This window comes from Podarcis vaucheri (genome assembly GCF_965113315.1).
Source record: "Podarcis vaucheri genome assembly, chromosome: 2".
In the NCBI taxonomy this organism is placed as follows: Eukaryota; Metazoa; Chordata; class Lepidosauria; order Squamata; family Lacertidae; genus Podarcis; species Podarcis vaucheri.
The window spans coordinates 82,831,960-82,848,313 of NC_138760.1; the positions used below are offsets into that span (position 1 = coordinate 82,831,960).

General features: G+C 43.3%; 1 protein-coding gene across 1 annotated transcript in view; it reads left to right on the top strand.

Moving 5' to 3' along the window:
* The window catches only part of ATG7 (autophagy related 7), a 123,767-nt gene that overhangs the window by 5,669 nt on the left and 101,744 nt on the right, over positions 1-16,354 (top strand). The window contains exons 5-10 of the mRNA XM_082211913.1: positions 54-170; positions 908-1,057; positions 2,018-2,106; positions 2,818-2,939; positions 5,473-5,563; positions 15,890-16,034. Of these exons, the coding sequence (XP_082068039.1) occupies positions 54-170; positions 908-1,057; positions 2,018-2,106; positions 2,818-2,939; positions 5,473-5,563; positions 15,890-16,034 (714 nt within the window). The remainder of the gene's footprint in view (positions 1-53; positions 171-907; positions 1,058-2,017; positions 2,107-2,817; positions 2,940-5,472; positions 5,564-15,889; positions 16,035-16,354) is intronic.

Here is a 16,354-nt window from a genome sequence, read left to right on the forward strand (position 1 = left end):
TCATTATTTTAGTTTTAAAATGTACTAACGTGTTTATACAATTTCCTCCTTAGGATTTGAAGAGATATCGTTTCTATTACTGGTTTTGTTACCCGGCACTTTGTCTCCCAGAAGGTATCCCTTTGATTCAGCAGCCTGTGTGCCTAGGTGCAAAGTTCTCAGCTACTCAGGTATTTTTTTAAAAACAACAACAACACTACTAACCTAAAACTTTTAGGACTTTTTTGTTGTCAGAATGGTTTATTCATTGTAGCACTAAGTGGGGTATGCGTGCATGGAACAAGGTCTGTTCATTCAATGGGATTTACCCCCATTCTCCTCCCATGTACCTCCTAAACCTGTTTTGGGTTTCCCTCCAATCCTCCAGAACTGCTTTAGAAGCAGGGAAGGGGCATGCAGAGGGAAGGAGGGAAGTCCCACTGCCTGATCGAACCTTGTTCCCTGCACACCACAACTTAGTTGAATCCCACCCATTACTTCTTTATTTATGGAACTCCATTCCTGTATGTGGTACTTAAAGGAGAACCTCTGGGTTTCCTAAGGCCACATTCCTTCGCCCCAGGCGATAACCCTCACCAACACTGCTTCATGTCCTTCAGCCCTACTGTTGGGCTGTAACGTATCCTTAAACTGTGAAAATGCCTCTTGTTTTCCTGGATGGAAAGTGGAGAGAGGGATGTCCTCTGCCTTCTGTGTGGTTGTGATGTGTAGAACAGGTGGCAATATTGTTCCTGAGTGCCTTTGTCACTGCTGTTGAGCACATAGGTGGCCTTGGTACACTAGTGACCTGTATGTGATGAAATGGGTTGGTGGCTAGACCTCAGGTGGTGGGAATCTCAGTCTGAACTAAGTAGCATTTAAGAAACAACACTGAATTGAGCAAGCCTGTGTTCTGTCTTTGTTTTAGATTGAAGCTCTCCAGAATGCATATGATGAACTTTGTCAGAAAGAAGGCCTTACAGCTCTGCCTTTTTTTCTAATCAAGTACCACGACGATTCTGTTCTTGTCTCCTTGCTCAGAAACTGGGACGACTTCTTTTCTGATCCCAAGGAGAAGGTAAAACCCACCCTCAACACAAGATTCTCTATTGCAATTCTCATTTACACCTTTGACTCCATTTACTGGCTTCACAGGACATGAAAATAATTCCTAGATCCATAAGCTTTTTCTTGATGAGGGTGGGAGAGGAGAGCAGGTTAGTTGGATATCTGAAAGAGGATTTTACGTAGGTTGGTTGGGTGTCAGACTTTTCTAAGTGCTGGAGGTCACTTACTTTACCTTGCTGTGCTCAGATGCTTTATGGCTTTTCTTCAGCCTAGCTCTGATGCCATAAGTCAGGTATGGCCAAACTTGGCCCTCCAGATGTTTTGGGACTACAACTCCCATCATCCCTAGCTACCAGGACCAGTGGTCAGAGATGATGGGAATTGTAGTCCCAAAACATCTGGACGGCCAAGTTTGGCCATGCCTGCCATAACTGAACCAGCTTCTGGGGTAAAATGGCTCAGAACAACTGAATGTTGCAAGATAAGAGGAGAGGCTGGATTTTGCTCCTTTCTCTCTTGCACACTAGGAAGTAGACCTCCCTTCCTCCTTTTTAAATAAAAGGGAAGGCATGTTTAATAACACAGACTCCTCTAGTCATTAGCCAACTCCATTAATTTAGCCTTTTGACTGGGGCAGCTACTCAGGCACCTGCTGCTGGGTAGGGGTTTCACCACAGATCAGGTTTCTTCCCTCTCCTGCCAGCAGATCTCCTTTGTTTATCCAAGATGCTACATGTAGAGTTTGTGTGTTCCTTGATGGTACTTGTCTCGCAAACTGATGAATGCTAAAATGTAAATGGAAAACCGATGTACTGCAAGGTTACAATTATATATGTTCATCTCTGTGTCTCTTGCATATTTACAGTTGTACTGTGGTCAAATAAAATTAGCATACAGTACATACTATTAGTATTTAGTAAGTGCTAATCCTCTTGTATTAACTGTTAATGGTATCTTTTTTTCTTTGCAGGTGACAATTGGTGTATACGATCCCTGTAATTTTGCCCAGTATCCTGGTTGGCCACTGAGAAACATATTGGTCCTGGCAGCACACAGATGGTATTTATTATGATTCCTTAAATGTGGCTTCCCCCATGGCTACAAACCTAAACCCATTTACCTTGAAGCAAGTCCCATAGCTCCCCTTGCCTCCTAAATTTCCAGAAGGTTATCCAGCCCTCTGGATTGGATTTAGTGAGGGGGACAGGGAATCACCAAAAATTGCATTCCTACTCTAGTATGCTGATGGAATCCTTTCATCAGAAGATGAACTGCACTTCATAGTACCCTTGGTTATGGTTAGGATTGGATCTTTCTCTGGAAAGATCACCAAAACATGGTATTAATTTATGAGCTTTGGGATTTTCTACAGTATTGTCAGGGCAAGAGGCTCCTTCAGATTTCAGTTTTGTGTGATAACCCTGAACTGACCTTTGGCTGACCCAATTGTACAATGCATACCAAGAATTTACAAATGAAGGTTGCAGTTCTTAATAGCCCTCCCATTAGGTTCCGTCTATTGAAACAGAGGTGATTCTTCTGCTGTGTGGTTTAGCAGAGCACATTGCTCTCGCAGTTTGCTTCTGTTCATCTTGCTGTTCCTTATTACAGTGAATAGGTTTGTCTCTCTAAAATGTATATGGCCTGTTGGACTGTATCCAAATCAAATCCTGCTGGGAAATTTTCTTGGCATCACATTCGGATAATTACCTGTTGTTAATTCTGGCTTTCTGGCTCTGCTGCTGTTACAGAGTTCTTTATTTCTGACAGGGGCAGCCACCTTCATTCTGTTCAAGTGCTCTGCTTCCGAGACAGGACCATGCAGGGAGCAAGAGACATTTCACACAGCACCCTTTTTGAAATAAAGCTTCCACAAGTGACACAGAATTCAGGTAATCCATTTGGACGGGTGGGGCTCTGTGTCTAGTGAAATGTGGTCAATATTCCTCCTTGGGAGATTTTTTTCCTCTCTCTCCATCATGCTGTGATGATGAAAACAGTGTGGTACTCATCCCTGACTTTGTATGTTAAAAGCTGCTATCAGTAAAGGCTTCTTCAGTGAAAAGTCCTTGGAAGGGGCCCATCCTCTCTAAATCGTATGCCAGTTTTGAAAGCATTTCCTGTACTTGGAAACCATTTATGCCTCTGGTGTTTCCATTATGGTGTACTCATCAACGTAGCTTTTCACAAAAAGCTGTTCAAGAGGAAGGTGGCCTTGTTTCTATGACATTAATTGCCAGAGATCATGCTAGAGGCAACCAGCTAATATGATTTGTTTTGGACCGTCTATTTGACTTCATAGTTACCTTCTTTCTTGTGCTTTATTGTCTGAAAAAGGCACACTTGCCGTTCATCCACAACCTTCTGAACCCATCACTTTATTAAGAGGCCTTTTTATTCGCTGCAGAAACATCAGCAAGTCCTGTTCTCCAATTGTATATTGGCTGCCAGGCCAGTTCCAAGGATACAGTGGTGCCCGCAAGACAAATGCCTCGCAAGACGAAAAACCCGCTAGACGAAAGGGTTTTCCGTTTTTCAATGCGCTTCGCAGGACGAATTTCCCTATGGGTTTGCTTCACAAGACGAAAATGTATTGCGAGTCTTGAGATTTTTTTCCGCTTTCCCCCCCTTTTTCTAAGCCGCTAAGCCTTTAATAGCCTTTTAGCAGCTAAGCCGCTAAGCCGCTAAGCCTTTAATAGCCGCTAAACCGCTAATAGCGCTAAGCCGCTAAGCCGCTAATAGGGTTGCTTCGCAAGACGAAAAAACCGCTAGACGAAGAGACTCACGGAACGGATTAATTTTGTCTTGCGAGGCACCACTGTAATTCAGAGTCTTAGTTCTTTAAGCCAGGCAAACTCTCCTGTTGGGCAGCGTCAGGCAGCTGAGTCAGGCAGCAGATACTGGGAGTAGGCAGCAGTGGTGCAGTGCTGAAGAACCAAGATGTGTGGGTTCCATGGCCTGCCCTGCGTCCTCTAAGCTGACCTGCTGCCTTTAGGTCTGGTGGAGCACGCTGACACATCAGTGCTGAAGTAAGATTCAGGAGCGCAGTGCCTCAGTGACCGCCTCTCCCCATATGAACCCACCTGGACCCTACAATCAGCATCTGAGGCCCTTCTTTGTGTACCCCCTTTTCTGCAGTGGCTCCCAACTTGCAGAATGCTGTCCCCAAGAAGGCTCACCTAGCACCTTCATTACATTTCTTAGGTGCCAGGCGCAAACATTCCTCTTCTCCCAGGCCTTTGGATAATTAAGAAATCTATGCCCTTTTAAACTCTGGGTTTTCGTTTGTTACTACCTTGTGTATTTTTGTGTTTTTGTATTGTAATCCTCAGATGGAGGGTGGTATAGAAATTTAATAAATAATATAAACAAACAACCAGTTCAGTTGGCCTTTTTGTGTGGAAAGGGGGGGTAGGGGGGAAACCCCCATCTTGTCTGCCTCAGGCAGAAAAATGTCTTGGGCAAACTTTTCCCAAAGTAGACTGAGTTTCCATCTTCTCCCATATGATTCTGCCCAGTCTCTGATCATCTGGGGCCATTTTGTGTTCCCTGCAGCCTTCAGAGGTGTATTTAGTTAGTGGCAACATGCAAGAGTTCCTTTTCTCTCTTATGTCATTCTGTTTTCATTTGAATGCTTTTCTGTTTTAGTGATCATTTGATTTCTCTGCTAGTTACGCTTTTTTCCGTTGGCTCCCGGTTTTAATAACTGTGAGCTGCTTTGGCCTTTTCTAGTTGTCTGGAGTAAGTGGGTTGTACATGTTATTTCTAATATACACCGTATGTTTAGATGTTCATCCCCACAGATTGGGATAAAATGTGATTTGGGGCCACTCGAGGAGTTTAGTAGCTCAGTGAGGGTTTGAATGTAGGTCAGATCCATCATTCCTTTGATTTGTATTACTTGATTCCCATTTTAGAACCTCAAGAAACTGAGCTTTTAAATTAAGGCAGTGCTAAAAAAAGAAAGAAATAGCTGCCACTCGCAACAATGCCAGTCAATTGCTGCATTATGAAACTGATTACAGAGCTTAATCTGCACTCATGTGTTGGCTTCAGAATGTAAAGTATGCTAGAATTTATTTTATAGATTGCTACTCTATAAAGTCCTCAGCTGCACAATAAAATATTCTATCATCCAAAGACTCACTTTTATGGCAAGTTCTAGTGAAATCTGGATTTTTGTAATCTGGATTGACTGGCAGTACTTTTCAATATATTCTAGAACAGCCAATAGCTTTTTTCTTTTTTGCAAGGTTTCCACCAGACTGACATGGGACACCTGTGAAATTACAGTAGTGACTTCATATAACTGTAGTTCTCCACTACTCAAACTTTTAACAATTTGCCATTTACGATGAGTGGGGTTTTGCTGTCTCAAACAACATTTGTATTCTTCAACACAGTTATTTTTCTCTGGTGAGGCAGGTTGTCCAAAAGCTGTTGGATGGGAGAAAAACCAAAAAGGAGGCATGGGCCCAAGAATGGTCAATCTGAGCGAGTGCATGGACCCGAAAAGGTACGTACCATTACAAGGCTTCACACTCTGAAAGGCAGCTTTGCAAGATAAGAAATACAAGTTGGGAATACCACTTAAGTACCTGAGGAAGCCATCACTTAGCATTATGGACTCCTTCACTATTTACTCACTGTCTACAGAATTGTTTTTATTTTTTCCTAAAGAATCTCTTGGCCGTTAGGTCACTATGTGTACTTACTTATCAGTACCCATTTCTTTTTCTTTTTTTAAAAAATAATTTTTATTAACAGGCCAATCAAATCACATTAATTCCAAATCACATTAGTTCCAAATTATACAGCCAAATTTTTAAAATTTTATTGGTGGTATCCATACTTCGAGCTCCGAAAGGGATCCAAACATCACTCTTGTTGCTGCTTTAATTACACAGTTCTGTCCAGATAGTCTCTTTGTTATTTTCCTCATCTTCTTCTTGTTATCATATATTCCTTTCTTTGTGATCTCTGATAATCTTCACAAGCGGGTTGAAAACAAACATATCCTGTGTGGATTTTACACTCTCCAAGAGCCATATCACAAAAAGGACAGACGCCATTTCCACACCTCCGCAAAGAACATTCCCACAGTCTGTCTGTTGATTTCCACAGGCCTGCGAATCTGTATCTCAGGGGGTCCTGCCAGGTCAAATCCACATTCCGATAACCATACATTCACATTCCAATGTCCATGGTCCTCCTCCCCTTCGTCCTCCTGTGGGCAGGCCTGTCTTAACAAATCTCCATTTGAAACTGCGTCACAAAGCTTTCTTTCCATCCGACGTTCCCACCAGTCCGCTCTTTGATCAGTAATTCATTTCCACACAGTTCTTAATCTCCTGCTTGTGATTAGTAATTTGCAATGATTCTTTCTCTCTGGGAGGGAGGATTATTGGGTACTCACATAAGACAAAAAAAGAAAAGTTTTTCCTCCCCCCCCTTTCTGTTTCTCTCCGACATACCGATCTTTTAATGATGAGTCTTCACTTGATTTATTGTCCAGCCCGTCGCTTCGCTCACAGAGATCCTATTAATCAGCAGTCTTTACTCCCAATCTTCACTTGAAGTATGTGTATTTGCTTCTATTTCCAATTATATATTTCGAGCTGATGCAAACCAGTGCACGATTCGGAGACAGCGTCCAGGAGAGCCGACTCCACCCGAGGGCTTCGTGCCTAGTGTCCTCACCCCCTTCTTTCAAATCTGGGGGTGAACTATGGACACAGCAGGCAAGGCAGTACCCCCCATTCCCTTGGGGGGCAAGGGAGGCTGCATACTCCCATATTAGCCTCTTAATTACCTTGTGTGGGTCGGAGAAATGTTATTGTCGGCCATCTTCTAATGCGCCCCCTGGTGGCCCCCCCTCAGTACCCATTTCTTTGACAGTTTGAGGACTCTCGGTTCTTGATTATCTTGTAGATTGCAGTCTTCCTAACTACGGAAGCCTCTGGATGTGAAAAAGGAGTACAGTGGTACCTCTGATTATGTACTTAATTCGTTCCGGAGGTTCGTTCTTAACCTGAAACTGTTCTTAACCTGAAGCACCACTTTAGCTAATGGGGCCTCCCGCTGCTTCTGCACCTCTGCTGTGCGATTTCTGTTCTCATCCTGAAGCAAAGTTCTTAACCCGAGGTACTATTTCTGGGTTAGCGGAGTCTGTAACCTGAAGCGTATGTAACCTGAACCGTATGTAACCCGAGGTACCACTGTACAGTAGAACCTCTACTCATGTCCATGATCCGTTCCAAAGGCCCGTCCTTATGGCAAAACGGGTCAATAATAGAAGCGCCGTTGTGCGCAGGCGCATCCTGCAGCAGCCCGCTTCTGCGCATCTGCGGACGGTGGCAGTCGCTTCTGCTTGTGTGCGAATCACGGCAAACCCGGTGTTTACGTCCGGGTTTGCCGTGGTCGCGATTTGGAACAGGCCTAAGTAGAGCGGGACGTAAGTAGAGGTTCTAGTGTATATTAGCAAGGGAGCTATGTGCAGCAGCTGCGCTGGTGCCTTTCAAACTTCAATGAATCCATTCCACAATTGTTTTTTGAGGCCTACCTGTTACAGAGGATTCTGGGTACATTCAACTCACATTAGGCACTGGCGAGGCATTTTTTTTTTACTTAATCAGTGTCTTCCATGAGCTGAAAGGGCACCTTAGAGCACACTCAGCACAATCCTTGGGCCACATCCTGCCCGCGAGCACACGGTGGACGTGCTCTGTTTCAGCAAGGCTTGTTTGCCATTACTGATTGAAGGATGCCAGGTTGAGTGGAGTTCCCATAACAACATCTATTATATTCTGCTGATTAAGTTTTATGAGTCTTGTGCAAAGAACCATGTAGAAAATGCAACCTGGCTTTAGGAACAACAAATCTCTCATCATTTGTTACCTTCCTCCCTTGTATTTGGGGCTCTGAAGCATCAATTGCAGCTTCCCTTGAGAGTCAGATTGGAAATTTAACCCAGAGCCAGAAGACCGCAGTTAACTGGAGATCCAAGATGGCGTCGTTAGCGGTAGCTCAATTTTGTGCTCCGCGTTGATATATAGATTTATTAGTACTCTTCAGCTCTTTTAAAGTTTTTTTTTTCTTCTTCTCCTCTCTTTTAACCGAGCTTAGCAGCCTTAAACTATCACTCTTTTTTATTAACTGCCAAAGGCCTATTTTTATCCGAAGGAGGCTCAGCAAGCCGCCCTATCTTCACGAAGCTGGTAATTAGCAGACGGGGGAGGCCAACTACTCCTTCGGAAGACGCCGAGCTTTTTATCTATAAAAAAAAAAAGGGAAGGAATTGAAGCTGCTATAACCCCAAGAAACACAAGGCAAGTTCAACCCGATAATTATTACAAGGGACTTTTGTTTTCTTTTTTCTGCTTCGTTATACTGCCTAGCTACCTTATTGGTTACGTCGTGAGGTTGTTGAATGAGGGAGAAAGACCTAGCTGAACTTTAAACGAAACAAGGCACAATATAGAAGCTTAAGACCAGTAATATTTTCTAACATTTCAAATGATTGATACCTCACAAGTCCCGATGTAAATAGCTGGAGAACTAAACAGGTTGGAGAGGTTGGAGAGGTTCAGGAGGCAACTTCCATAAACTTCCATAAATCGGCACCTCTGCTACTGTTTACTCCAGCTTAGAACAAAAGATAAGCCGCCGGTAAGCAAGCACCCCCCTACTATACATCCATATATACCCATATACCCACTATGGTCCTCACCAGGAAAAATTACAAGGACCAAGGAATTCTGCCTAATTCACCACAGAGGCCGATGGAACGACGAAGGAGACAAAGTAAAATTACCAGCTACTTTCCCCAAAAAGACTCGAGCAAGAGAACTCTGAATGAGAGTATCCTAGATGTAGCTATGCCTTTGCCACTTACAGTGCTGGATTGGTCAACACAGTTAAAGGACTTGCAAACAAACAACAAGTGGACAAACCATCCAACAAATCTGGCTCAAGAACTTGCCATAGCAGAGAATGCTACAAAGGCTAACACAGCCAACACATCCGATGCCAATCCTCATTTGTCACCGCTGGAACTTGGAGGTAATCTTTCATCCCACTGGGTGAAAGCCAATGACTGTGGAACAGAAATGTGGGGTGATCATCTTCAGGAGCAGATATACCAGATCTCTAAGGATCTCCTTAACGTTAAAAAATTTCTAGCGATAACAAACGGGCTGCTCCTGACCCTAGTGGATAACTTCAAACAACATGTGAGCGCTTCAGACCAGAATACAAATCCCCTAGCCAGCCCGGATCCACCACTCCCCAGTAAACCCCGGAGGAAAAAAGCTGAGCCTAAGAGGAAGAAAAGTAAAAACATGAAAAACCTAAGGCGGCTTAAGACAACTCACCGTACCTGTAAAAAATATTGGCAGAAGCTCTTTAACCTTCTTCCATCCCTTTCTACAAGTGGAAAAAACAAATCCAAGTCGAGTGCCATCAAAGAGACACGTAAAGTAGATACTCCCATAAAAGAATCTAAATCAAGTTCTGAAGAATCAACACCGAGCTGGGACAAAGGAACTGATCCATCTGCAGTCATATCGCCCCAGAGTCCTCTCATGGCCAGCACAGAATCAGTAGACAGAGGTGAGCAGGCGACCCAAACTATCGAGGGGAACCACTCCTCTCAAGTTCGACAGATGTTGTGTCCCAATAGAGAATGGAGTTTAGTCCTAATCCCACAAAAGCTTGTCTTTGCTAATTACCCTAAACCGCCTAGATTTTACGCAGGGTTGGACCGTACAGACCACTTTTTGTCTATTATAAGTGGCATTTTACCGGGGGTAGTAAAAGCAACTGACATAGCCGCTATAGAGTATCTACATCAAGATGATTGCTCGGTACGAGCACTGATTACTTTTTTAGATCATAATCTGGCCAGTTTCATTTTTAGAGCTAAAAACCTATTCAAAAAAGAAAGAATAGTTCTGTTAAGAATATTTGAAAATAGAGCACCTGCAACCCCTCTGATAGGGCCCAAGAGCATAGGAGTGGAAGTTCACAAAAGGGAAAAAACCAACCACCAAAACCATCGAAATAGAAAGCATAAGTTCCAGCAGGATCATCCCCACCAAACAGCACCAAATGAAAAAAAGGAAGCCTCACACCCAACTGGCGTCGAGCCTCCCACGTGGGACAGTGAGGACTCCGTTTGGGAGGAAGAACTCTCGCTGATAAAGCGATTCTGGTCACTGCATTCTTCAGCTCAAACTGAGATCCTGAAAAGATTTGATTTACTTCGAAGCAGACTAGAAAAAAAGGATGATCAAGGTGAGACAATGAAGGACCCTTATGTGCAGCCTATATCTCCCAAATGTCTGGTGGATAAGAAGACAGTGGGAGGCACCTTTAAATGTGTGGACGTGGAATTACAATCAGAGCCCCCTGTGATGTACAATAAAGTAAGACCAAAGCAAGGTGTGAAACCTCAAAGCTCCTGGCACAGCTATCTTAAATTGTCTCCGAATGAATTAGCTTCCCCCCCAACTCCAAAATCTAGCCCCAAATCACCAAGAAAAGAGGATCACTACACTCTCTCCAAGCAGCCAGCCTCGAAAAGAACCAACGGGTGTGTTTTTTTTAGACACCAAAGAATTGCTGGACATGGTGGTGACATAGATCCAGCCCCCCGAAGGGCCCGGGGCCTAAAAGTGCTGTCCTGGAATATCGCGGGCTGGCACGCCAAGAAAAATAATCAACAATTTTTGTGTTACCTTAAGCAATTTGACATCATCTTCTTTCAGGAGACATGGCAGAATGACCCTATATTTCTTAATGGGTATAACTGCCACTACCTGCCTGCCTCTCCATCTCAAAGGGGCGGCAGATCTAGTGGTGGCCTAGCTTGCTTCATTTCCACGGAGCTAGCGCACTCCCTAACAGCCCTACCCAGCTGCAACTCTTTAGCAACAGCCGCCCTACTTAGCTTCAAGAGAACTATTCTCTTGCTGGTCAATGTCTATATCCCCCCAGGCCAAAAAAAACCCGTTGTTAAGGCTACATGGGCTGAGCTAGAGGCGTTTTTAGAGCCACTTGAATCTATTTACCCGTCTGCCCTGACCATTGTGTGTGGAGATTTCAACGCTCGTATAGGAACAGATGACAACAGTCTACACACTCATTTCAACCAATTTTTGGACACTGAAGAACAGACGGATATTGGCGCGACACGTCTGTCCAAAGATAGTAGAAGTAATTTCCCAGGTCTCTGCTTAGTGCAGGCTGCTAGACGGAGGGAACTGCTGATATTAAACGGCAATATAGAGGGGGACCGCCCCGGGGAATATACCCATTTCTCCAAGGCTGGGGGAAGTGTTATAGACTATATCTTAATCTCAAGATTTGCTCACAGCTTTATAAGGAAGTTTCAAGTGGGCCATAATACTCTGAGTGATCACCTACCTCTAATTTTAGAGCTTGCAGGCGGGCCTTTTGACTATTCTATTGCCGAGCCACAATATATACCTTCTGTAAATTTGGATATACCAGCCCCCAAAAGACTCAAATGGTCCCCAATATTGAATGAAAACCTAACCCTCCTTCTTCAGTCAGTGGAGTTAAAGCTTATTCGCTCCGCTATTGTATCAGGAAATTCAGCAGCTGCGATTATGGAACGCTTTAAATTACTCTTGGAAAGATTGAAACCCCATTTAACAACAGTGATACATAGCTCCGCTACAAAGAGGGCAAAGGACGGAGCTAGCTGGTTTGACCTGGAGTGCAGGCAAACAAGGAGACAAATGAGAACAGCCTACCGGAGATACAGGAAATCAGGGACTGCTCTCCTACTTAATGCTTATATTTATCTGAGACGGTCGTATAAACAATTATTAAGGAGAAAGAAACTGGAAGCTGAAAGAGCCGCATGGCACAGGTTGGTTAAGGCATCGCACGAGAAAGATACTACTTGCTTTTGGCGAACCATATCTGGTCTACTGGACCAGGAGCGCACTAATTCCATCTGTACAGTGGAACCAATGGAGTGGTTGCGCCATTTTCAATCTTTGTTCTATGACCAGGAAGCCCAACATTACAAACTATGCATTCAACTGGAGGACCTACCTCATTGGCCAGCAGTAACTCCGAAGGAAGTTGAGAACTTAATCGTACAATTAAAGAACAACAAGGCCCCAGGGAATGATTACATCCCTGCCGAACTTCTGAAGTCTAACATTGGCTGGTGGGCCCCCCTGCTGGCGTCTTTATTTTCTTGGATCGACTCAACGGGTTTACTCCCAGATGGTTGGACTGAGGCAATAATTATCCCAATCTACAAAAAAGGTCCCATGACAGATCCGGCGAGTTATAGACCAATCAGCCTTCTGCCTATACTCAGCAAACTATATGCCAAACATCTTTATACCAAGCTAACTAGCTGGCTGGAAACTGAAGCTATTCTAGCGGAAGAGCAAGCGGGTTTCAGGCAAGGCAGATCCACCATAGACCATTGCTTCACCCTAGCCTATTTAATTGACAAATATGCCAAAAAATCCCGTGGGGTGTTATATGCAGCCTTTATTGATCTAAAGGCTGCTTTCGATTCAATTCCACGTGTAAGACTCTGGGACAAATTGAGCACCTCTAGCATAGACAAAAGACTATTATTTCTGATCAGCTGTTTATACAAAGACACGGTGCTGCATGTAAGAACTTCGTTAAATGGCCATCTTATAGGACCAGTTCCTGTCAGTAAGGGGGTCAAGCAAGGCTGTATCCTGGCTCCAGTTCTATTCAACATCTACATCAATGATATGGTTAACTGTTTGTCATCTCCGGACTTCCACGCCCCCAAACTGGCTGACAAAGCAATATCAGTGCTTTTGTACGCTGACGATGCGATACTCCTATCCCGAACAAGAATAGGTTTAAATAGGCTCATAGATGAATTCTCAGCATACTGTAGAAGAGAGCAACTTGCAATAAACTATCAGAAAACCAAAATCATGGTTTTTGCAAGGAAACACAGACAGTACAGCTGGAGGATGGATAACCAGACAATTGAACAAGTCAAAGCCTTCAAATATCTGGGTATCGTTTTCCAGTCGACCGGGTCCTGGGATGTCCACCAAAAATGTGCCAAAGAAAAAGCTGCTCAAAGCATCAAGATGCTGTCCCGCTTCTTCTATACGAAGGGGGGCAGATACATCCCAGCAGCCCTTGAAGTTTATCAAGCAAAACCTCTGGCGCAGTTATTGTACGGGGCGCAAATCTGGACGGGGACCCATTGCTCCAGTCTTGAAACTGTCCAGTCCAAATTTCTAAGGCAAATACTCGGTGTCCCCCCCTGTGTTCCAAACGCAGCATTGCGACTCGAGGCCTGCCTTCCATCTGTGGAAACTCGGACCTGGCAGAGAACATTTAATTATTGGCTTCGTCTTAATCTGAATCCTCCTGGTCTACTGCCGTTAGTAATGCAAGACCCTCACGAAAGCAAGTGGTTTAAAACTGTGCATAAAAAACTCCTTACATGCGGTCTGCACTCACAGTCCCTACTATCAATGGGCCTCATCAAAGCAAAGAGTCTAATAGGCCAGCGCCTGAAAGACATCGAACGACAAAACAACCTGACTATCTTAAAGAAACTGTGCCCATGGTATACCTACTTTCCCCCTTCTCATTTTGACTCTCCAGCCTCATATTTGTCTAAACTAACCATCCCAAAATACAGACGTGCCTTTACATTGGCTAGATGGGATGTTCTTCCCTCTGCTGTACTCGAAGGTCGTTACCAAAAGACCCCATTTGAAAAACGACTCTGCCCATGTGGAGATGGTAACACGGAAACAGTGTCCCACGTCCTTTTTTCTTGCCCTCTTTACAAAGACCTAAGGAATGAGATTATTACTCCACTCATTCTCTCCAACCCCGGCCGTTCAACAGACATTACACTGCATTTTCTATTATCTGATACGAACAGTCAGATAACAGAGAAGGTCGCGAGGTACATCGAGAGAGCTGTGAAATTGAGGGCCACCATCTGAGTGACAGACCTGTTCACCCGACGGACCTCCTTTTGTCTGTTCTTTTCTTCCTTTTATCCCTATTCTCATTTTTAACTTTTGTACAGCTGTGGCCTGTTGGCTTTGCTAATAAAGTTTTGATTTGATTTGATTTGACCGCAGTTAACTACTTGTTTATTACATTGACTTAAAGGAACATAATTTGCATAACACAACAGACGCCAAGCTGCAGGTCATGAAAAGGTTGGTCGTTTTACAGCATTTAAATTTTGAAATTGTTTCCTGCTAGTATAGAGAAACTCCCATCAGCCTCCGGAAGCTGTGCACAGAGAGAATTATAGAAATGCCAAAAGATGAAAGGCTTTCCCCTCATGGTTCATTGTTTCTGATATTTCAGCAATTTTACCAATGCATTTTCAGGTTTTTCTTCCTCCCTTCTTAGATGGTGAGATTTAAAGCCTTCTTTTTAAATTAAAGTTGTGGGTTCTTGGGAGACTTGGGGTTTTGTAAACTAGAAAAGTATCATAAGGACTTGTATGTTATAACAAGCAGGAAATCTGCAGCTGAAAAATGGTCTGTTCTGTTTCCCTGCTACATTTTCAACCTTATTGTGAGGAGAGCTTAAACATAGCCATTTGGGGCTTCTCTTCCAATTATTCTGATAGTTTCATAAATTTTGATGCCAAATTCTGCTTTCATATTTAGATGAAAAGCTAAATTAAGTTTTAAATAAATACATGAAATCTGAAAAAACGGCCTGCATAAGTTTGCTGGAGTATGTAGCAAAATATTTTTGCAGACAGCTGAAGAATTCAAGTTAGCAGGGTAGTAGTTTTATTTCAAGCTTGGTTTTACAAAATTGTTTATCAATATTTTAGATTAGCATTCTTTTCTCTAGATTGTGTCAGATAGTGTTACAACAGGGTTATATTTGGATATTGTATGGATACATTTTATATTTTATATTTAATATTGGCATAATTTACAATCCTTCCAGTACAGTGGTACCTCGGGTTACATACGCTTCAGGTTACAGGGGGCAGATTCTGAATGGGGAGAAGAAAATCAGAAGTTCCATTGTTTAAACTAACTTCCAGTTGAATTTAAATTCCATGAACAGGCAGACATTGTTCAGTGTCGCCCTATAAATTTTTCACTATCTGATTTCCCATTGTAAATGAGCACATCATATTTAGGAACACAAACAGGAGATAATTTGTTCTTGTTCCTGTATTACTGGGATGGAAATAATTCTGATGGGTTCTTCTAAGTGACAGAGCAGTACAAGAGTGATCTCTTTGGATGAGGGTGTTATAATCTGATCTGATGCTGCCTCTGTTACATGTATAAAAAGCTGATAAGGCTTTAACCAAGACAGCTAAATTTATTGCAGAACCTAAATGTTAGATTTTCTTTTTTGTCCTGTAGCTTTTAGACTGTGGTGATATTGGTTGTCTTAATACAGTGGTACCTCGGGTTACATACGCTTCAGGTTGGTTACAGACGCTTCAGATTACAGACTCCGCTAACCCAGAAATAGTGCTTCAGGTTAAGAACTTTGCTTCAGGATAAGAACAGAAATTGTTCTCTGGCGGCACGGCAGCAGCAGGAGGCCCCATTAGCTAAAGTGGTGCTTCAGGTTAAGACCAGTTTCAGGTTAAGAACGGACCTTCGGAACGAATTAAGTACTTAACCCGAGGTACCATTTGGAGATGGGGACAAGAAGAAAATGTAATGCACTATTGTAAGCTATAATTAAACTGCAGAGGAGATGAAGGACATCAGTGGTGTACTGATGCTTCAACCGAAGGGGGCGAGCATAACCAGTCTTTAACTTCCTGTTCTATTTTAATTTATAGGTTAGCTGAATCATCGGTGGATCTTAACCTTAAATTGATGTGCTGGCGGTTAGTGCCTACTCTTGACCTGGAGAAAGTTGTGTCTGTGAAGTGTCTTCTCCTAGGAGCTGGTACGCTGGGTTGTAGTGTAGCCAGAACTTTGATGGCAAGTACTGAAGCTACTCCACATATTCAAACCTGTCCCATTATTTTGTATCAGTATCTATGAAGCAAAATAGGTGTCGAATAAGAGTCCTCCTTTCTTCCTCCTGTTCATGGGATTCTCTCTTTGACAGCCCCTACCCTGGAGGCTCAAAAGTGTGCTCCCACAAGAGTTGTTAACATGCAGGAAGCAGGCTGGGCTATAGTATCCTTCGCAATGAGATGTACAAAATTTGCCAAACTATCCCTTAACAAATGAATACTATCTACCGTATTTTTCGCTCTAGAAGATGTACCAGACCACAAGACGCACCTAGTTTTTGG